This window comes from Triticum aestivum, chromosome 5D (assembly GCF_018294505.1).
Source record: "Triticum aestivum cultivar Chinese Spring chromosome 5D, IWGSC CS RefSeq v2.1, whole genome shotgun sequence".
Lineage (NCBI taxonomy): Eukaryota > Viridiplantae > Streptophyta > Magnoliopsida > Poales > Poaceae > Triticum > Triticum aestivum.
The window spans coordinates 514,865,152-514,887,062 of NC_057808.1; the positions used below are offsets into that span (position 1 = coordinate 514,865,152).

A 21,911-nucleotide genomic window follows, 5' to 3' on the forward strand; every position below is an offset into this window, starting at 1 on the left:
CCAGGGATGGCACAGATACACAGAGACTTGACCGTCTGAGGTTGGGTCGCTACAGAGGAGCTCAGCACCTGAGCCGCAACGCAGCTTATAAACAGGTGCTGAGCTCCCTCAGCTAGCGAGGTGGGACTAAACTCCCACCACACCACCGCTGTGCCACCCTTTCATGCCGGTTGGTGGCACCAACCGGGACCAATGCCCACCTTTGGTCCCGGTTAGTGGGACGAACCGGTACGACTACCCCCCTTTGGTCCCGGTTCGTGCCACCAACCGGGGCCAAAGGTCTCTGTTTCCCGCCCTTTGGGCTGCTGAAAAGAGACCTTTGGTCCCGGTTGGTCGCACGAACTGGGACTAAAGGTAGGCATTAGTCCTGGTTGGTGCCACGAACCGGGACCAATGCCTTTGCTATATAAGCCAGCACTTAGCAGTTTCTCCAAAATCCATCACTTTCTTCTCCGCCCGACGCCCCCGCTCCTCGTCGCCGTTGCCGCCGAGCCTTGCCGCGACGCCGTCGGGCTGGTCCACCTCGTCGTCGCCGCCGACGCCATCTGCCCCGACGCCGGCGCAGCTCCACGCGCCCGTGCGCCCGCCCCAACGCCGCCCGCCGTGCCCCGCCACCCCCTGTGAGCACCTGCCTCGCTCCCGCACCCATGCCCTACCTCGCGCACCTGCGCCCCTGCCCTACCCCTCTGCCATGCCCCTCTGCCCGGCCCCTAGCTTTCGTTTATTTTTTGTTATATATATATATATATATATATATATATATATATATATATATATACATATATATATATATATATTGTTTAGATGTTTTTGGATGTTCTTATATGTTGTTTTCAGATGTTTTTAGTTGTTCATAAAAGAAATTTAGATGTAGGTATGTATGTATAAGGGATCATATATGTATTAATTTTTTAGAGGTATTTTTTGTATGTATGTATGTATGAGGGATCATATATGTATTTTTTGTATGTATGTATGAGGGATCATAGATGTATTTTTTTAGAATTTTCTATCGTGCGTAGACCGATTTTAGACCACGGGAGCACCCCCCCCCTATCGTTGCAAAAGTGCTAAGTGATATTAAGAAGGAAGAAGAAGAAGAAAAAGAAGGAGTGGAAAAAGGAAAATAAGAAGAGGAAGAAGGAGAAGAAGAGGAGAGGAAGAAGAGGAGAAATAAATAAGAAGAGGAAAAAAGAAGAAAGAAAAGAGGAGAAGAAGAAAGGAGTAGAGGAGAAGAAGAAAAAATAGATTCTATTTTTTCTTCTTCTCCTCTATTCCTTTCTTCTTCTCCTCTTTTTTTCTTCTTTTTTTTTTCTTCGATCTTCTCCTCTATTCCTTTCTTCTTCTCCTCTTTTTTTCCTTCTTCCTCTTCTTATTTTTTATTGGGTATGTCGTTGTCGATATACCCCCTCCCCGATAACTTCGACATGAGGGGGGGGTTCGATATACCCCCTCCCTGATAACTTCGACATGAGGGGGGGAGGGGGTCGCCGAGGGTTTGAGGGGGCGAGGGTCGGGAACTTGCTAGGGTAGAGGTTCAAGGGTCGCTGAGGGTTCGAGGGTCGAGGGGTCGAGGGTCGAGGGTCGAGGGGTCGAGGGTCATCGAGGGGCCGAGTGTTCGAGGGTCGAGGGTCGTCGAGGGGACGTCGGACAATCATGAGAGAGGCGGTCCGGCCCAAACGCTAGAAGCGCTGCCGAGGCCACCCAAATTTACCAAGTTAAAAGAGCGTTGTCGTCGAGGCCACCCCGAACCCTATAAGCGTTGCCGAGGCCACCCCAAACCCTAGAGAAGCATTGAGGCCACTAATATGATTCCTTGTTGTGATTAGCTAGCTAGGTCTACGTTTGCCATTAATATATCCACCTGCTGTCATGTTTGTATAATAATTGCCATGTTTTAATATTTGCATAAACAATGGAGCACGGATGAGATGAGGAAGCAGAACAGGTGTTGGGGGACATAATCGCAGCGGGAGCTGATGTCTTGTCGTATCTTAACGATAGCGATGGTCTGGAAGGATAGGGTGAAGAAGCAGGCTACGGTGATCGAACAATGAAGGAGGAGGGACATGATTATGATGACTCCGGTGACCGAATGCTGGTGGAAGAAGAACACCGTGACGACGGCTCCGATGACCGAACGGAGTCCGGCCAGGTATATATATTAATTAAGCCTATGCTGACTAGCTAATTGATGCATTAATTGTTTTGGTATGTACACATATTAACTCTCTTCTTTCTTCTTTTTTCTAGCCCTCCGGATCGAGCCAAACTTCGGTAACGAGACGAGGCCCGAAGAAAAGGTTGCGCCAGGATAAAAGGTTCACGATCACAGAAATCGCGCGCGATGGCCAACCGATTGCACCCATCCGAACCAAGGAAGCATTTTATGCCCAGTGCGGGGTTCTTGTTAGGGACATCATCCCGATCAGCATCCAGCAATGGTATAAGCCTAAGGAGGAAGACCCTGAGGTTTCTTATGTCAACGATAGGCAGAAAGATGATCTTTGGACCGAGCTAAAGGCAAATTTCACCCTACCGCCAGAGGTGGATCCAAAGAAGCCAGTTATAGAGCAATTGGTCAAGGCTCATGCTCTTAAGAAGATGGCGGATCTATTCAGGAGGTGGAAGACTGAGCTGAAAACAAAGTTTGTCGACAAAGACAAGACTCCAGAATTCACCGGCCGGTTTGAGAAGATCAGAGATCACTAGGACGCATTTGTGGCCCACAAGACATCGCAAAAGAGTAAGAAGATGTCAGCGACAAACAAGATAAATGCTGCGAAGAAGGAGCATCACCATCGCACGGGGTCAGGTGAATGACCTACTTGATAAAGGGGTCAAACCAGAGACATTGAACTGGCCAGACCGTTCAAGGACTTGGTTCTTCGGGGTTGGCGGAACCTTGGACCCTGTAATAGGGAAGTGCGTTTGGACGAACGAGCAACTGCGAATACCCGTCACGAAGCTTCAGGACTATATCGCACAGCGCAGGAAGGGACGTTCATTCCAGACAGAGAGAATAATGAGCTCACAATGGCCCTCGGGAATCCAGAGCACCCTGGACGGACACGAGGCACGCCAGGCTCCGTTCTGTGGAATGCTGGGTTTCTGGACGTAGGCGGTTACAAATGCCAGGAGAGGAGGAAGTAAGTGGAGCAGACCCAACTGTAGAAGCTGCATGCAAGGGTACAAGCGTTAGAGGAATGAGAAGCAGTTCGCAGCAAGTGACCTGCCGAAGCTACCCCGCAATCTCAGCGGAGAAGCAGCGTGGCTTCCACTGAGTTGCTTCAAGAGCCTGTCTTGACGGCTCCTACTAGCGACCCCGTGGATGCTATCACGGAGTCTCAACATTGCCACCTTATGACGCAATGGCAGCAATTCAAAGTCAAGGCGGCTGTCGGCTCTGTTCGACCTCCTGAACCCGGTGCAACTTTTCACTGCCGTCCAATTCCAGAAGGATATGCTAGGGTGACGGTGGACGAAATAACGGAGGGATTTGAGGACCTCGAGCTTGACCACCCTACCGGTGAAGAGGAGACTCTCGGCTGGGTTCTGCTCTGAAGACTCCATGCCTATGGCGGAAGGAGCTCATCAACCTTCTGAGCTAGACACCTCCGCCTCCTCCTCCTCCTCCGGCGAGTCCGGGCACTCCGCCTCCTCCTCCGCCTCCTCCTCCGGCAAGTGATCAGGGCACTCCGCCTCCTTCTTCGGCGCGTGGCGGCACTCCGCCTCCTTCTCCGCCTGCGCCGGCGCGCCCGAGCAGCCAGCCTCCTCCTTCTCCGCCTCATCAGCAAGGGAAGAAGAGACCCGCCGCCGCTCCGGCTGCTCCGGCACGTCGTAGTCCTTCTCCTCCGCCTCGTAAGCAAGGAAAGAAGACAGCCGCAGCCGCTCCGTCTGCTCCGGCGTCTAGCAGTACAGCCAGAGGCGGGAGGCAATACAGATTCAGTCCATCTCTCAAGCCTCTAGAGAAGTTACCATACGAGAGGACCGACGATGAAAATGCGAAGATCTGTAAAGCCGAAGTGAGGGACTTATTTGAAGCGGTGAAAGCAAAGAAACATCCACCTCCGGAGGAGAAGATAGATCTGGTGAAAGTGAAGCGCACTATCGATGCCCTGAAGCAACCACCACCTTCTCCGCCGCAATCCAACTATGATCGCATTATTGAAAGGTCATTTATCGCAGCGGATCGGTCAGGAAGTACTATCAGTGATCGAAGGTTAGCAGAACGACGAGCTGGGAAAAAAATTGCCCAGCTCGGCGAACAACTGAACCAATCGTGCCCCCCGCTCAAGGTGTCTAGTGATATCGTCGTTAATCATTCGGAGATTTGCCCGGTACCGATCTTGGAGATTACCTGCCCGACGATATATATTATGATACAATGGAGGTGGACGAACACAAATACCATTACGGGAAGCCTCTCATCAAAGATGAAAGATCTCTAACAACGATGATGCGAAGATTCCATGATTGGTACATGAAAACCTGTAGAGAGTCTGGGGGAAGGATACTTTGACACTGAGAGTTAAAGAGGAGCATGACCTCGCTGGAATTGAACTGCTGACTCTTCCATTTGAGGAGTTCTTCCAGTTTTTTAATCAAAAGGCCCTCGATAATTTAATGGTCACTTGCTACTGTCTGTAAGTACTACTTCTTTCATTAAGTCTCTATATATAGCTCAGCTCTTTCATTGCATGTATATATAATTATCCTCACTATATTATGTAGATTGAAGATCGCCGAATGAAGAAAATACAAATCGGTGATATTGGGTTCATTAACACAAATCTCATAGATGAATATACGGTTAAATTTCATGCCAAAGATACCGAGGCCAACTTGCTACGATCGTTGGTAAAAAATCAAAACAAAGATATAATACTCTTTTCTTACAACTTCAAGTGAGTGTTACTGTCTTGTGCATATTCGATTTCCCTTATTAGTCGAGGTTATAGTAATGTAATTGATGAGTTATGCATGCATGCACAGCTTCCACTATATTCTCCTAGAGATTAAGCTTGAGCAGGGACTAGTAACCGTCTTAGACTCGAGACGAAAAGATCCCCAGGAGTATGCGGACATGACTGAAATGCTCGAGAAGTAAGTTAAATCGATCATTATCGCACCATATCGGCAACTTTGTTCATTTCCTGATATCAAGTAATTGTTTTCTTTGTCTGGCAGGGTTTGGAAAAAATTCACCGCAAAAGCTCCGGGACTGCCGGGGAAGCTGCGATTTACACACCCGAAAGTAAGTACTACTAGCTAGTTCTGCTCATCTCCTAGTGATTCAAGCGCTAGTTTCATCAATACCATTTAGCATGCTTGCTTATCAGTTTGATTGATCTCTATTTCTTCTAAAGTGGTTGTGGCAGGAAGCCGGGAATAATTACTGTGGATACTACGTTTGCGAGTCCATCCGCCACACGACTTGTGAGCGGGGCTACTCTAACAAACAATATGAAGTGCGTAAGCAATAATATTCACAATTTTATTTTATTACCATCATTTGTGTTGAGTTCCATTCATTCATATATATGTATTGACCCCCTTATTCAAATTAGGTGTTTCAGATGCGGGATGAACTCCTAGCACAAGATCGCATGCGAGCAATTCAAGAGGAATTGGCGTGATTCTTTCTTGACCACGTGATCAATAAAGACGGAGAATACCATGTGGAACCTGAGTTCATATATAATTAGGGGATTATATTGTAAGAAATTTTATATTGTATATATGTAGCCAGTAGCGTCGGATAGATATACGAAAACTTTTTGTTCGACCAATCTCTCGGAGAAGGAGAGGTCAATATCACTTCTCTCTGTATGCATATGTTCATGACGATCTTCTGTACTTAATGGTTTCCTTCATTTGCTTACTAGCTAGCGTGTCGAGTCCTCTCTATACGTATAGCACGTAGCATCGACCAAGCAAGGAGATAAGAGAGGACACTTCTCTCTATTAATTAGCTAGCTAACACAATATATGAAACACCTAAATTAACCCTACAAAACCACCCAAAAATCCCAACCCCCCCCCCCCCCTTCAGAAAAAAACAAAAACCCTAGCCCCTGATCTGCTGACACGTACGTGGTAGCTTATTGGTCCCGGTTGGTGCTACCAACCGGGACAAAAGGCCCCCCTGCCAGGGCAAGCCGCAGCGGCCACGTGGAGCCCCATCTGTCCCGGTTGGCATAAGAACCGGGACTAAAGGTGTTGGGCTTTAGTACCGACCCTTTAGTCCCGGTTCCCAAACCGGGACAAATGGGCCCTATGAACCGGGACAAATGGCCCTTTTTCTACTAGTGTCCCGAGGTGAACGTACCTGTGGCGGGTTACTTCCCCCGCCTGCCATAGTTAGACTATTGGTTGTGGCGAGCATGTATTGGCACCCGCCACTGCTTGTTTTCAAAATAGCTGCACGGGTGCCACGCCTTGCCCGCCACTAGTTTATGATCTCCTATAGGCCCTTTCCCTATAGTGTCTTTTGGATTTCCAGTTTTTAAAATGTTTTATCTCTTAAATGAAACACCCGATTAAAAATCCGTTTTCACCATTAAATCCGTCACACCGAGATCTTCGAAACTACATCTCAATCGATATGTTTCGATGACTTTTTTTTTAAACTTGCCATGTCTATTGCACATAAAATGCCATGGTGTTTAGATTGAAGTTGCCATGATATGTTTTAACTACCTTTTCTTCTATGATTAAAGTAAATTTTGACATATTATGAAAAAATAAATTAAGAAACTAAAGTTGACATGGTGAATTACTAAAAGTTTCCTTGATCCATGAAATAATTTTGACATGGTTCATAATTAAAAAAAATTATGTCATCAATTAAAATTTATGCTCAATGAATTAAATTATCCATGAACCATAAAAAAATTTCCATGGTGAATTACTTAAATTTGCCATGATACATGCACTAAAATTTGCCATGGTCCATGCATACAAAAAAATCATGGTAAAAAAACTAGAAATTTCCATGGTCAAAATACTAAAATTGCCATAATCTGTAAACTAAAGTTGCCATGATAAATTACTAAAAATTGCCATGATCCATGAAGTAAATTTGTCGTGGTTAATTACTATAACTTGTCGTGCTCAATTAATAAAAATTTCCATGAAAGTATTTGAAATACAATGGCAGCTTTAACTAGAAGAAAAAACAGATGAAACATATCATGTCAACCTTAGTGTAAACACTATGGCTTCTTTAGTTTAAACATCATGGAAACTTTTGGCCTAACAAAACGTCGTCAAAACATATCAACATGGGATCTAGTTTTGAAGATCCCGTCGAGATGGATTTAATGGTGAAAATGGTTTTTAATCACATTTTCTATTTAGGAAATAAAATATGTTTAAGTTTGAAAACCAAAAAGATTCCCGCTGATGTCATATGTTTTAACGTGGCAAGTGGATGGCAATGGAGGCATTTGGGCCATGTTGAATTGTGCCACACATGTGGACATTTAGGTAGATTTTATGGGCGCTGGCCCACTAAATCTTGTACACCAGCCCAGTTAAAATTATGAATGTGAGAGGCCTATTTGAGTTGCGTGGCAAGTGTGTGAGTCAAGTATCATATGCTATTTAACAAAGTTTAGTACATGTCACATCGTCGCGATGGGTGAATCGAGTTTGGGCAATATTCTGACCAACCCAGGATCCCGTAGATCGATCAAGGATGAAGTAAGAAGTGAGGATGTGCAGAACAATATTCTGAACACCGCTGACAGAAATAATTAGTACACTAGCGGAGAGCAATTCCTAAGGGACAAATGAGGTATAGTCATTAAAAGCCCAATACTTTTGCATGCAGTAATTACTTCTAAAAAGGATGTTCGAGTACCCGTCACCTAGGAGCCTACAGGGGCCAGAGTTGCATCTGCTCCGTCAATTTCAGAGTGGTGTGCCATGGGCGCTTCCCTAGGGCTCTCCAGGCCATAGGATCGTCCTAGACGTTGCGCACCTGAGTGACTTGCCTCAATGGTCAATGACAGGTGGACCGCGGGGGCGTATGGGTTCACCATCATCTGGTGGCTTTCGTCGTGCCCGCTCGCCCATGAGTGATGGGCATGGCTGACCCACCAGTCAACATCTTCGCCCCTGACGGGCTCGTTCGATCGCGCCAGGCGAGACATGCGTCGCGGTCGCAACGATGGCTTGCTTGTGGGGCCAGTACATCAGGACTGTTCACCACGTGCCAAGTTGTTTCGGTCTGTTTCGTTGGCACCAACTAGGTGCGCAGGGGCGGGCTTGGTCGCATGCGCTAACCAGGTGGTCTGCTGCGTGCTAAGTGTAGGTGCGAGTGTGGGGCCAGCCTATCAAGATCTTTCACCTCATGTCCAGATGATACAGGTTGTTTGGTTTGCACCACTCGGGTATGCATAGGTGACCCTGCTTGGTTTGAGCCCAATGACATGTGTCGTCCGGCTAATGGACGCAAAACCAGAAAGACCACGCACATGGATGCACCCGGCTGGGGCGGCCGAATATACCCTGGTAGGGTTGTGTTTGTCCTGACATTCTCTGGCCAGTTAGCATTGTAAGGTGGTTGCATGCCTCATGGGTCCCGTTTGTGCTCCCGTGTCCGCGTGCCCATCCTATGTGGGGATTATGTCAGCTCGTTTGTCCCTATGTAGCGGTAATCTTTAGCCCATCTCCTTCTTTTGCTTTCTTTTCTCCCGTTTTTCGGGGTGCCCATCCCTTGCTTGCCTCCACTAGAAGTTCTCTTTGGCTTACTCCCTGTCGTCCCGTCATGCCACCCGTCGCTCGCGTCACGCCACTAGCGGCTCTCTTCGAGGTCCTCCCTTGCCATCGAGGTCCGGTGTGGCATTTGCCTTGGCACTGTCTCAAGCTCGGCGGTTGTGGCTCAGCCCTTACGAGTTTCTTCTTCTCATTGCTTGGCTCTTAAGTTGCTGCTTCAGGTGAGTTGCTTCTTTGCTTTTCTGTTGCTCTTTTTTCCTTACGTGGTAGGAACAATGCTTATGTTTGAATGTTAATTGGGGCGTGCAGAGGGTAGGATAGCAGGCGCCCGCGTGGCAACTTGAGAGCGTTACTCTTCATACATCAACAATGTCAAACAATTCTCCCTTTTTGCCTCATCTACCTCCTTCGCTGTGGATTAACTGCATTCGATCCCGGAGTACTACCTTATGTTGTCAAGTTGCCATAGCTTTTTTCTCATTTTTTCGGAGAAAATGCACAACATGATTCGTTGCCCCGTTCCGCCTGCCTGCTCCGACTGTGATGCCAACTCTTATCTCGCCACGACCTGTGGTAATGCTCCCAGTTGTGGAACCAACACCTATTGCTAGCCGTAATGCCAGATCCTTCAACGCCAGCACTTGTCGCGGTTTGAGATGGGAATGGCGGTGCCCTTACAATGATGCTGTGGGCTGCACCTAACCATGGGTTTTGGGAGGACTACCGCAAGGGAGGACATCGCCCGGCTCCGTCCATCTAAACAGAAGTGTGTTAGAACTTTTGGCAGGACCACGCAGCTGGTGGACGACACCGAAGAGGAGGCCGATGACAAAGTGAGCACCTTAGACTTGACATTGGCTTGAGCTTCCAATATGTACTTGGAGGCCTCACAACATCTAATCGCTAATAAAACTAGCTTTTCCCTCGATAAACAAATATCATTCATGCTTTTTATACTGTTATCTTATATGCTTGGATGGATCACAGGAAAAAAAAACTCTGTGACGATGAGTTGAATATCATGTTTAAAATTTAGTAGCAACCTCTAATTTATTTAATCTGGTATTTCTTACACTGATCAAAGGGGCGGAGCCACCGGTGTAGCGTTGGGTTCAAGTGAACCCAACGAATTTTTGCAGCCACGTACGTGTGTATAGGTAATTGTGTGTATGAACCCAGTCGAAAATCTAGGCTGCACCCATCAGCATTGGAATGCCCGAGCAAAAAGCCTATTAGCCCCCAAATCTTAACGCAACTAGCACAGCTGAAGCCCATAAGTAAATTTCTACGGCCTCCGTGTGTGTGTCAGATTCCATGTCTCGTACCAGATTGTACACACCAGATCGCATCTCTCGCTCGGACTCAGCAAGGTCTTCCATCTGGTCGCCTCTCCCTATCTCCAGCAGCAAGCCCGCAAGGAACCAACGGCAGGTCGGTGTGAAGTACATATTCAACATAATGGGAGATCACATCATGTTCTTTTTTGTATCTTCTATTTATCCTATCGTGGTAATGGCCTTTGCCCTATTTTTCTAATTAACTTTTCCGTAACTTTGATTGATCTAGGATGTGGAGCGATAGTTCATGAAGACAAACTGATCACAAGATTCAGATTGTGATGTAGGCACTTCAAGGCCACGTGTTAGATATTGGTAAAGTGCATCAAATGTTGTTTATCCAAGTAGTGTTATGAAGCCCACTACACCGAGAAATAGTATGAAGATGATCCATCTATTAGTGGTGTTGCTGCCTTTCACAGATCACAGCGAGGAAAGTTGGGAGTAGCTGGAAAGGTTGAAAGGGGTCACTCTGAAATGTGAGTGATTGTACATGCTTTTTATTATTGATGGTACGTATTATACACTGGTCAAACTAACTTGACATTTTTTACGGTGTTCTCGAGAAGGAGAAGCCACGCCTGAAGCTATGTAGTTATTTTGATGCTACTCTACTCACAATATGTAAACAAGAGAAATTTATAGTTTCAATCAACTGATATGTCTTGCAATTTTTTATTTTACAAAGGTTGTAGTATTTTGTGTTCAATGTATGAAATATGAGTTCTACCGTATTTCTATCTGTTATGTTGTCTTTGGGTCCTATAGTCTTGTTACATGATAGTGTGAAATTGGACATTATACTTAATTAAGTCATACTAAAATTTCAAAATGAATTAATGACTGAACCCATTAACTAGATTTCCTGGCTCCGCCCCTGACTGATCATGATGTGTACACATAGACCTCAGAGAGAGAAATAACATATGAGATAATTTGTGGTGTTCATATTTTATTTCATATTAAATATAGTGGAGTTCACATATATAGTAACTTGTTTTAGTACAAGGTTTATGTCATCTATGACTTCCAGTTATAAGGTTCAACGTTTAAGTTTGGATTCAATTATGTTTAATCTGATTTGCATGGGCTGGGTTCGATGCGAAAAACCACTTCTCTGCATGTACTCCAATGAGCATTATTTTGAATAGTGTCAAAATGGTATTTTAAAGTTTCATATAATCCAATAAAAATTCTATATTAAATTCATATGAGTGTACACTACACATGTGTGAAATTTATGTGAGGCGATAAGTACCTATGTGAGCTACACAAAAATCGCAAAATAAGATTTTGGGAAGATGAATAGTGTATGTACTGCTTGCTATTCAGAAATCAAGATTTTGCCATTTTTGTGTAGCTCACATGTTTAGTTATTTCATCACAATATTGTACACATGTGTAACATGCATCCATATGAACATTCATAATTCATTTTCGGAATTTTTTGAAACAAAAAATGGGATTTTTGAACTATAGAAAATAAAGTGCTTCAATGCCCGCGTGCTAAAAAATCAGTCACATGTATATGCCAAATTTGTATTCATGCATGCAAATTAAAAAAGGAAAGTCGATCCTCAGAGGAAGCGCGTGGATACATTGTGCGCAATTTTTTTAGTTGTGGTTGTTGCAATTGGAATATGGGTCGAATTTTCCTTCATTGAGATGGCTTGCGCTGGTAATAATTTCTGGATGATTTGGTCGACATAGAAACATTATTTAGGGAGATGTGCTTTGGAACCCAAGCTTCGGTGAGATAGCTTTAAAAAAATCATATTTGAAAGCCGTAATGCCGCTCCTAGCTCCTTCAGCGCCCACACGTGTCGCGGTTCCAGATGGGGATGGCGGCGCCCGTAGAATGATGACGTGGCCTGCACCTTACCGTGGTTTTTGGGAGGACTACCGCAGGGGAGGGCATCGCCCATCTCCGTCCATCCAAACTGAAGTGTGTATGAGCATTTGGCAGCACAGCGCATCTGGTGGACGACACCAAAGAGGAGGCCAATGATACAGGGAGCATCTTGTACTTGACATTAACTTGAGTTACAAATATGTACTTGGAGGCCTCCAACAGCTAATCGCTAATAAGACTAGCTTTTCCCTTGATAAACAAATATCATTCATGATTTTCATACTGTATTTTCTTATATGATTGGATAGATCATAGGGAATACAAAACTCTTTGACGATGAGTTGAATATCATGTTTAAAATTTAGTAGCAATCTCTAGTTTGTTTAATCTGGTATTTCTTACACTGATCACAGGAGCGTAGCCACCGTTGTAGTGAACCCAATGAATTTTCGCTGCCATCTACGTGTGTATAGGTAATCGCGTGTATGAACCCGGACGAAAATCTAGGCTGCACACATCGGCATTGGATTGCCCGAGCTAATAGGCTATTAGCCCACAAATCTTCACACGACAAGCACAGCTAAAGCCCATAAGTAAATTTCTACGGCCTCCATATGTGCGTCAGATTCCATGTCTCGTACGAGATTGTACGCATCAGATTGCATCTCTCGCTCGGCCTCACCAAGGTCTTCTGTCTTGTCGCCTCTCCCTATCTCCAGCAGTGAGCCGACAATGAAGCAACAACAGGTCAGCGTGCAGTACAAATTCAAGATAATGGCAGATCACATCACCATATGTTATTTTTGCATCTTCTATTTATCCTAGCGTGGTAATGGCCTTTGCATTATTTTTCTAGTTAACTTTTCCGGAACTTTGATTATTTTAGGATGAGGAGCGATATTTCTTGAAGACAAACTGATCACCAGATTCAGATTGTGATGTAGGCACTTCATGGCCACATGTTAGATGTTGGTAAAGTGCATCAAATGTTGTTGATGCAAGTAGTGTTACGAAGCCCACTAAACTGAGAAATAATATTCAGATGATCCATCAAAACGGGGAAAGTTGGGAGTTGCTGGAACGGTTGCAAGGGGACACTCTGAACTGTGAGTGATTGTACATGGTTTTTATTATTGATGGTACGTATTATACACTGGTCAAACTAACTTGACATTTTTGACGGTGTTTTCGAGGAGAAGCCACACCTGAAGCTATGAAGTTATTTTCGTGCTACTCTACTCACAATATGTAAACAACAGAAATTTATAATTTCATCCAACTGATATGCCTTGCAATTTTTTATTTTAAAAATATTGTAGTATTTTGTGTTTAATGTATAAAATATGAGTGCTACCGTATTTCTATTTGTTATGTTGTCTTTGGGTCCTTAAGTCTTGTTACATGATAGTGTGAAATTGGACATTATACTTACTTAAGCCATACTAAAATTTCACAATAAATTAATCATTGAACCCATTAACTTGATTTTCTGGCTCCGCCGCTGACTGATCATGATGTGTACGCATAGACCTCAGAGGGAAAAGAAACATATGGGATAATTTGTGGTGTTCACATTTTATTTCGTACTAAAGATAGTGGTGTTCATATACATAATAACTTGTTTTAGTACATGGTTTGTGTCATCTCTGACTTCCATTTATAAGGTTCATGTTTCAATTTGTATTCAATTATGTTTAATCTCATTTTCACGCAAGAAACCATTTATGTGCATGTACTCCAGTGAGCACTATTTTGAATAGTGTCAAAATGGTATTTTAAAGTTTCAAATAATCCAGTAAAATTTATATATGTTTATATGAATGTACACTACACATGTGTGAAATTTATGTGACGCGATAAGTAACTATGTGAGCTACACAAAAATGACAAAATAAGATTTTGGGAAGATGAATAGTGTATGTACTGATCACTATCTAGAAATCACGATTTTGCTATTTTTTTTGCAAAAATGATAATTATGATGTATTCTCAAAAGCTAAGAGTGGCAAAAGAAAAATGTTAAATTTTTAAATAACGAAAATTTGCAAAAGCTAAAGTGGCGAAAACAAAAATCTTCCATGAAAATCTAGCAAGAGTGACCAACCACCTTGTAGAATCTGAGTTAGTCATTCGAACGAACATGTGATTGGATGGTTAGGAAGACAGTGATATCTCTGGCCCATCTGGGTTCATGTTTTGGTGCTTGTATTTTTCTAAATTTATTTTAGGATTTTCGATGATGCGCGTTCGGTTCGAGAAAATGTTCTCGTCGACTACGAGACACTTATGATGAATTTGTCAATCTCAAAATGATATGCCAGTTCAGAGTGTATGCACGTGTTTACGAATGTCTGTGACTGGTGTTAGGAACACGTCCGAGTCACGACAACAGACATCAGGGGAGTTGGTGATGTTTCACGTAGACGGCATGCAGTTCCGTCCGGCTCGCTATGAATGAGCAAAGTAAGTCACCAACGTCACATGATCATTAACGGCGCCCCTCGGCTGCTACTAGTAGTAAGAGTATTTATCCCCACATCACTCCCAGGCTCCCAGCTGCCTCCATCCGTCCCCTTTTCTTCCCCCTCCTCCGACGACACTCCTGCAGGGTTCGCGCCAGCGAGCATGCACGCAAGACGACTGATGTCGACGGGAGCCGTAGCGGAGCCGGAGACGGACGACGGCTACGAGGCCGTCTTTAACGTGAATGTCTTCTCCGACAGGGAGCTGCAGGTAGAGGTCGTCGGCCATGACGACCACGCGCCCGGGTCCGGCGCCAGCCGCAAGCGCCGCCGTGAGGAGGACAAAGGTGCATGCAATAGCCAGCATCCAAGCCTCCGTTGGTGCGTTGGTCGGTACCGTTGACTATTTTAGTCTTCTATTTTCCGTTCCTTTTCTTCAGGGTGTTAGTTTGGTACAACGTCCATACCAAATTATTAACATCCGTTCCTACACAAATCTAAAACAAGTAATTTGGCACGGAGAGTTCTGATTCTTCATTAGCTAGTAAATTCATTTAAGGTAATTAATTTAGCTTTATGTTCTTCACATTTTTGGGTAATTAGTTTTCCACAAATCCATATGCATATCTGATGAATGGATATCATATTTATAAACAGATTTGTATATGTTCTTCAATCCACTGCACTGCACATACTTGAATGCAGCAGAACTTTATGTAGCTGGTGAGAAAAACTAGAACGATTTGGCATAATTTGTATTACCTCCATCCTGAAAAGGTTGCCCTAGTTTTGTCCAGATACAGATAAAGTTGTATCTTGTCATGGTAAAGAAATCGGCTGATTAACCAGTTAACTGACTAATTAATCCCTACTCGTAGGGTCACCAAGTAGCCAATAAATTGATTAATCTACCGATTAATGGATTAATTGTCTGATTAGCCTATTAATCCTCTACTTGCCAGCCAACCGAGTAGCTACCAATTAATGATATCGTCAACATTGATCGAGCACTAACGTCCTCTTCAGGACGGAAGGAGTATGTGACTAGAAGTAGACATTCACTTTGCCTTGCCGTTTCCTTCGTAGGTTTACTTGTTTTTTGGGGTTGTTTTTCGTGTGTGGCTCCTTTTGTGTTCCTTTTCGTAATTTGTTGGGGGTGGCCATGTTGTGAGATCCATTTAGAACGTATAAATTGTTGAAGAGCCCAAGATCTGAAGCATCGAAAGAATCAGTGCACTGTTTTTTATTCTTCAGAAAGTTCTATTTAGCATAGTTTTTCCAGAAAGGTTGAAGAGAAAGCAACTGAGGCAGCACAAGAGCAGGGTGCCTGTGCTAGAACTCATGGGAGAAATAAATACTAGCTTGGCGGATACTTTTACCTGCAAATAAATTGTCTAGCTAGTAATTCTGCTCACATTGAGAACATCATGTTCCAGATATTTTTACCAGCAAAAAGCTTATCTAGTAATTCTGCTATGTGCCTTCTTGTCCTAGTGTTGCATGTTGCATTATATTTATCCAAACTTGGTATTTAGAAGATATTGACTCATCTTGTACTGTGTCGAGTACACCGATTTTACGAGTTGAGACTATTTATGTCAGTTCGGCGATTCTTGCTGCAAAAAGTAGTTTCTTTTACAAGGTAATTCGGACGATCTACTGAAATGCATTTGTTCTATAATCTGTTGCTCATCTTTCTGATGAGCTTCATGCTTGTTAGGTTTTCTCAAATGGCATGAAAGAATCAGTCAGAACTGCTGATTCTGGTAACAGTGTACTGTACTACTCTTTGCCATTGTGATTTTATTATTGTTGTATGCACCTTTCGAATTAAACATGTTAATATTGTAGAGGGGCCTGTTTAGAGTTAGTTTGATGATTAATTGGCTATTGTCATTTCATCTACATACTTTGCCTACCAAATGCATATTTTCTCATGCATTAAGGTTTCACAGTTGATCATTACACTTCAGTAATCATCTTTGCGCAAAACAATATTTATCCCTTTTCTTTTCTACTTCTTTATTTAATTTTTATTACTGTTTGTGATTTATTGAACTGTTTCATTAATCCTTATGCCTCCTTGCTTTCATTTTCGACAGAGGAGAAAGCCTTCATGGAGCTGTTACGCTTTATGCATAGTGGAAAGTTTACAGCAACAACTGAGCCCACTCCTCTGGTTGATTTACTGATGGCTTCTGACAAATTTGAGGTCGTTTCCTGCACGAAGCTTTGCATTCAGCTTCTCATGGTCCTGCCTATGACTCCAGAATCTGCAGTGATGGGCCTAGATCTCACATGTTCCATTTCAATGGCAGCAGACCTGACAGAGGAAGCCAAGAAATTCCTTGCCGAGAGGTACGTGGAATTCCTGTCAACAGAGTATGTGATCCCATATTCATTGGATTGGGACACCTCTCCTTTTTCCCATTCTTAGGAAGCATGTGGACATTGTTGTCACAAAATGACATGGTTTTGCTGCACTGCAGGTTCCAAGATGAACTTATGATGATCCCTCCTGCTGGGATTGAGGCCATCTTATCAAGGAATGACTTCGGGGTTGCTTCTGAAGTAACTGTCTATGACTTCGTGCTCAGGTGGGCCTGTTCACCATGCCCAAATTCTGAAGAAAGGAGAAATATCTCGAGTTCTCGCTTACTTCCAGTAATGCGTCTTCGTATGACCAATGCTGTTTATTATTCTTGTCGTACGGTTGACTGGGCTGTAAAGCGTGACCAGTGCCGTTCTCTACGTATGCTGAGAGCAATACTCAGTCAGCCATTCTGTTGGGAAGAGTATGTCTTCTCCCTCTCGGTACACTGGGTTGGTCATCTTGGTCTCTATATAGAGATGGAAAAAAACAAAGGGCCAACAAGAGCAGTGGTTGTTCACATGTAACCCATCCTATGAAACTGAGATTAAACATAATTGAATCCGAATTTTAGCGTCGAACTATATTAAATGAACTAATAGCTAACACAAACCATTTACTAAAAGAAGCTATTGTATATGTGAACACCACAATCTTTAAAACAAATAAAATGTGAACACCACAAACTATCTCATATGTTATTTTCCCTCTGAGATCTATGCGAACACATCAAGATCAGAGTAAGAAATACAAGATTAAACAGACTAGAGATTGCTACTAAATCTTAACCATGATATTCCATTTATCGTCACGTGGTTTTGTTTTTCCTGAGATCTATCCAAACATATATGATAATCGTATGAAATGCATGAATCGTATTTGTTTATGGAGGGCAAAGCTAGTATTAAAGATGACTAGCTTTTCGCCAGGCCTCTAAGTACATATTTGTAGCTCAAACCATTTTAAGAAAGTAATAGACGAGACAAAACATGTATATTAAAAGAAGCAATTATATGTCTGGGAACATCAATCATCGTTCATGTTGTCTTATTCCTTTGAGATATATCCAAACACAGCAACATCGTTTATGGAGGCCCCCAAATCCCGTTGGCCCGCCTACACCTCTCCTCCTCCTCCTTCTCCCTCGCCGCCGCCTGAGGGCGTGGCGGGCCCTCAGGGACCTCCCGCTCATGAGGGGCTGGCGTGGGCCGGCGCCCCCGGGCCAGAGTGTGGCGTGCGGCCAGGCGTCACAGGTGGTGGTGGCGGCGCTCCGCAATCCCGTACCTTCGCGGTAGGCGGCTTCAAGGTCTTGGGAGTCGCGGTAGCCTTGGACGGCGGCGGTGTGTCCGGATCGGCGGCGGCGTTGTCGAATCTAGGCCCAGGCGTGGGCTTGGTCACCGCGTCGCGGTCGGCGTGGTGGCGGGTGCGACAAGTCGGCAGCTGGGCGGATCTGTCGGATTCCCCCCTTGTCTAGTCCTTGACAGTGCGGTCAACTCCGAGGGAAACCCTAGATCTCCTTGGGATCGAGCGATGGCGGTGCTTTTGCGTCGTAGTCCTTCTTCAGGGCATTGTTTTGGAGTTTTCTCCAGTTAAAAGGACCAGCGTCGCCGGCGGCACACGCCCGGTGGCGCAACTGCCGATGAAAATCGCGCCGACTACGGTCATGGCGGACGATGACGGCGTCTTTGATGTCATTTTCCTTTTCGAGGCAGCGTCGTTGCAGTTTATGTCATCAGGCTCGGGATGCTCTAGTGGAAATCCTAGATCTGGATCTCCTAGATTGGACGGTGGTGGAGTTCTCAGTAACGCTTTCCCTCCTGGGGGCATCGTTTTGGAGCAAGTGATGGTCGGAGGTTACAAGAGGAGCGGTGTTACTCAAGGAAATATGCCCTAGAGGCAATAACAAAGTTATTATTTTAGATTTTCTTATTCATGATAAAGGTTTATTATTCATGCTAGAATTGTATTGATCGGAAACCTTAATACATGTGTGAATACATAAACAAATGACGTGTCCCTATTGAGCCTCTAGTAGACTAACTCATTGACCAAAGATGGTTAAGGTTTCCTAACCATGGATAGGAGTTGTCATTTGATAACGGGATCACATCATTAGGAGAATGATGTGATGGACAAGACCCATCCGTTAGCTTAGCATAATGATCGTTAAGTTTTATTGTTATTGCTTTCTTCATGTCAAATACACATTCCTTCGACCATGAGATTATGCAACTCCCGGATACCAGAGGAATGCCTTGTGTGATATCAAACGTCACAACATAACTGGGTGGTCATAAAGATGCTCTACAGGTATCTCCGAAGGTCTTTGTTGAGTTGGCATAGATCGAGATTACGATTTGTCACTCCGAGTATTGGAGAGGTATCTCTGGGCCCTCTCGGTAATACACATCATAAGGTTGTAAGCAAACGACTAAGGAGTTAGTCACGAGGTGATGTATTACAGAACGAGTAAAGAGACTTTTCGGTAACGAGATTAAACTAGGTATGAAGATACCGACGACCGAATCTTGGGCAAGTAACATACCGATGGGCAAAAAGAATTACGTATGTTGTCATAACGGTTCGACCGATAAAGATCTTCGTAGAATAGGTAGGCGCCAATATGGGCATCCAGGTTCCGCTATTGGTTATTGACCAGAGAGGTGTCTTGGTCATGTCTACATAGTTCTCGAACCCGTAGGGTCCGCACGCTTAACGTTCAATGATGATATAGTATTATATGAGTTATGTGATTTGATGAACGAATGTTGTTCGGAGTTCTGGATGAGATCACGAACATGACGAGGAGTCTCGAAATGGTCGAGAGGTAAAGATTGATATATAGGACGATAGTATTCGGACACCGAAAGTATTCTGGAGGGTACCAGGTACATATTGGGTCACCCGAAGGGGTTCCGGGCACGTGCGACAAAAGATATGGGCCATATGGGCCAAGAGGGGAAATGCACCAGCCACAAGGGGCTGGTGCGGCCCCCATATGGGCCGAACCAGGAGAAGGAAAGAGGGGAAGGGAAAGGAAATTGGGGGAAGGAGGGGGATTCGGCCTCCCCTTCTTTCCCTCCTCGCTCCTCTCTTTCCTTCCGCCTCCGGCAAATATGGCAGGGGCGCACGGCCAAGGGGAGACCCCAAGTAGTATTCGGCCTACTTGGGCGCCTCCTGGCAGCCTCCCCTCTCCCTCCCACCTATATATATAGGGCTGGACTATTCTGTTACTAGTAACAGAATATTATTTTATTACCCCTTGGCCCTATAAGGGCGCGACGCGCAGGCCACAGCAGAAACTCCCCGACCCGACCCCAACCTAACCAGCCTCCTACCGCCGAAGGGAGCCGTCGCGGGCGAGCGAGCGACGACGGCAGCCGGAGCGAGGGAGCCCGCGGCGCCGTGACGGGTCGCTCCTCCGACCCACGCGCTGCCGCCGGCCGGCCGTCCGCACGCCTCCCCGCCGACGGGCTCGCCGGTCCCTTCCCGCGCGCCTTCCCTCCCACGGGCGCCGGATCCTCCCCTCGCGCCTCCCCTCCAACGAGCTCGCCGGCCCGTCCCCGCCTCTGGCGGCTGCCGCGCGCCATCCCAGCCTCCCTCCGCCGCCGCGCACCACCATCCCCGCCCCGCGCCGCCACCCCGATCCCCTCCGCCGTGCGCCGCCCCTCCGAGCCCCGCCGCCCTGCGCCTGTCACCCCCCGCCTTGCGCAGCATCCTACCGACCGGACCAGCCGCCGGCCGAATCCAGCCTCACTCCCGAGCTTCGTCTTCTTCCTCGCCGAGACACGAGACAGTCACGCCAGTTCGGGCGTAGTAAGTACCTAAGTACGAGTTAAAAACGGTGGCCGTTCGGAATAAAAAGAAATGGCAGAAATTCAAATTGTAAAAGTTCAAGCAAAAAAAGAAACCCCATGAAAATCCTGCTTAGTAAGTACCTCAGTACAAGTCGTAAAATGAGAGAAGTTCAGAACATCGTTGTCAAAATAATGTTGAGTTCAAAAAAAGAAACAAAATAAAACATTTTATTTTTGAATAAAATATCATTCAGTTCGATGATACAAACCATGCAAATACAGGGGCGACAATACAGTAAAAACCGTTGAAAATTTACGAGCAAAAATATTACCCAAAAACAGAGCAAAGTCTAGTTAGTGAAAACATGCTTAGTACAAACTCATGCAAACATCATTACAAGTACTCTTTTTCAGAATAATTCAAAATTACTCTACAAAAAATAGCTCAGTACAAACACACACATATATCAGTACGAGTATTCTGTTTTCCAGACGGGAAAACAGCAGGATCCGTCTTGCCGTATTCAAAATTACTCTTAACCAATTGCGAATTTGAGAAAATGTTTAACATGACTAAGTTTCGCATTTTCGGTAGCTTTTCAATGGCATATTATTTGCACCATTTCAATAAACTTTTTAACAAAATCACGTCCAAAACCAACTTTAATCGTATTTGAATTCGTATTTAAACCGCAAGGAATTAAAAAAACTTTCTATACGCAAAAGTTGAGCATTTTCCATAGCTTTACAACGCTGTATTATTTGCGTCAATCCGACAAAATGTTTGCAAAAAACAGCGAAAATACGTTTCACCCAGAATTTCACCATTTTTCAAATTACTTTTAAATCATATAGAATTTGAAAAAATAGTAGATATATGGAAGACGCGGATTTTCACAAGCTTTCCAAAGCCATCTCATTTGCTCAATTCCGACAAACCGTTTAAAAATTAAGTCCAAAATACGATTTGCATTTTCGGTTTTGAAAAAACGGTTTTTTCAAAACTGCTCTTAAACCATATTTTTTTGTAAAAACAAATTATAAAATTGTAATTTAGATGTCAAGAGCTTTCCAACGATATATTACACGCCCCGTTTCGACAAAAAAATTGCAAAAAAATTAAACTAAAGAAGACGATTTTTAAGAGAAACAAAAAGCATCAGTTTAAGCGCTCGAATTTCATCAGTTCAGCCGCTTGACTTCATCAGTTTTTGTAGGGTAAGAAAATAGCCCAGATACAACGCCCCTATATAAGGCCCGATGAGAATCATCCCCAACTTCCGAACCGGATGCGACAAAGAAAAAAAATGCAGCCCACCTTCTTCCCCCGTGCTCTATCCCACCCCGATTCCACCTTCCCCCGCACAC

The 21,911-nt window shown here is 44.5% G+C and overlaps 1 protein-coding gene across 1 annotated transcript; it reads left to right on the plus strand.

Annotated features, from left to right (window-relative positions):
• Nucleotides 1-14,556: 14,556 nt before the first annotated feature.
• On the plus strand, nucleotides 14,557-18,041 carry LOC123121068 (BTB/POZ domain-containing protein At2g46260-like). The gene is made up of 6 exons (XM_044541000.1): nucleotides 14,557-14,734; nucleotides 15,911-16,017; nucleotides 16,096-16,141; nucleotides 16,478-16,757; nucleotides 16,865-17,258; nucleotides 17,823-18,041. Exons 1-6 carry the CDS (start codon nucleotides 14,557-14,559, stop codon nucleotides 18,039-18,041), a joined length of 1,224 nt encoding a protein of 407 aa, XP_044396935.1.
• Nucleotides 18,042-21,911: the final 3,870 nt, after the last annotated feature.

Bases quoted from the DNA above. Each gene is read 5' to 3' on its own strand.
- LOC123121068 (XM_044541000.1), top strand. From the start codon at position 14,557: ATGTCGACGGGAGCCGTAGCGGAGCCGGAGACGGACGACGGCTACGAG. The intron at 14,735-15,910 runs GCCAGCATCCAA...CTTGGTATTTAG, and splicing joins GGACAAAGGTGCATGCAATA to AAGATATTGACTCATCTTGT. The intron at 16,758-16,864 runs GTATGTGATCCC...GCTGCACTGCAG, and splicing joins GTGGAATTCCTGTCAACAGA to GTTCCAAGATGAACTTATGA.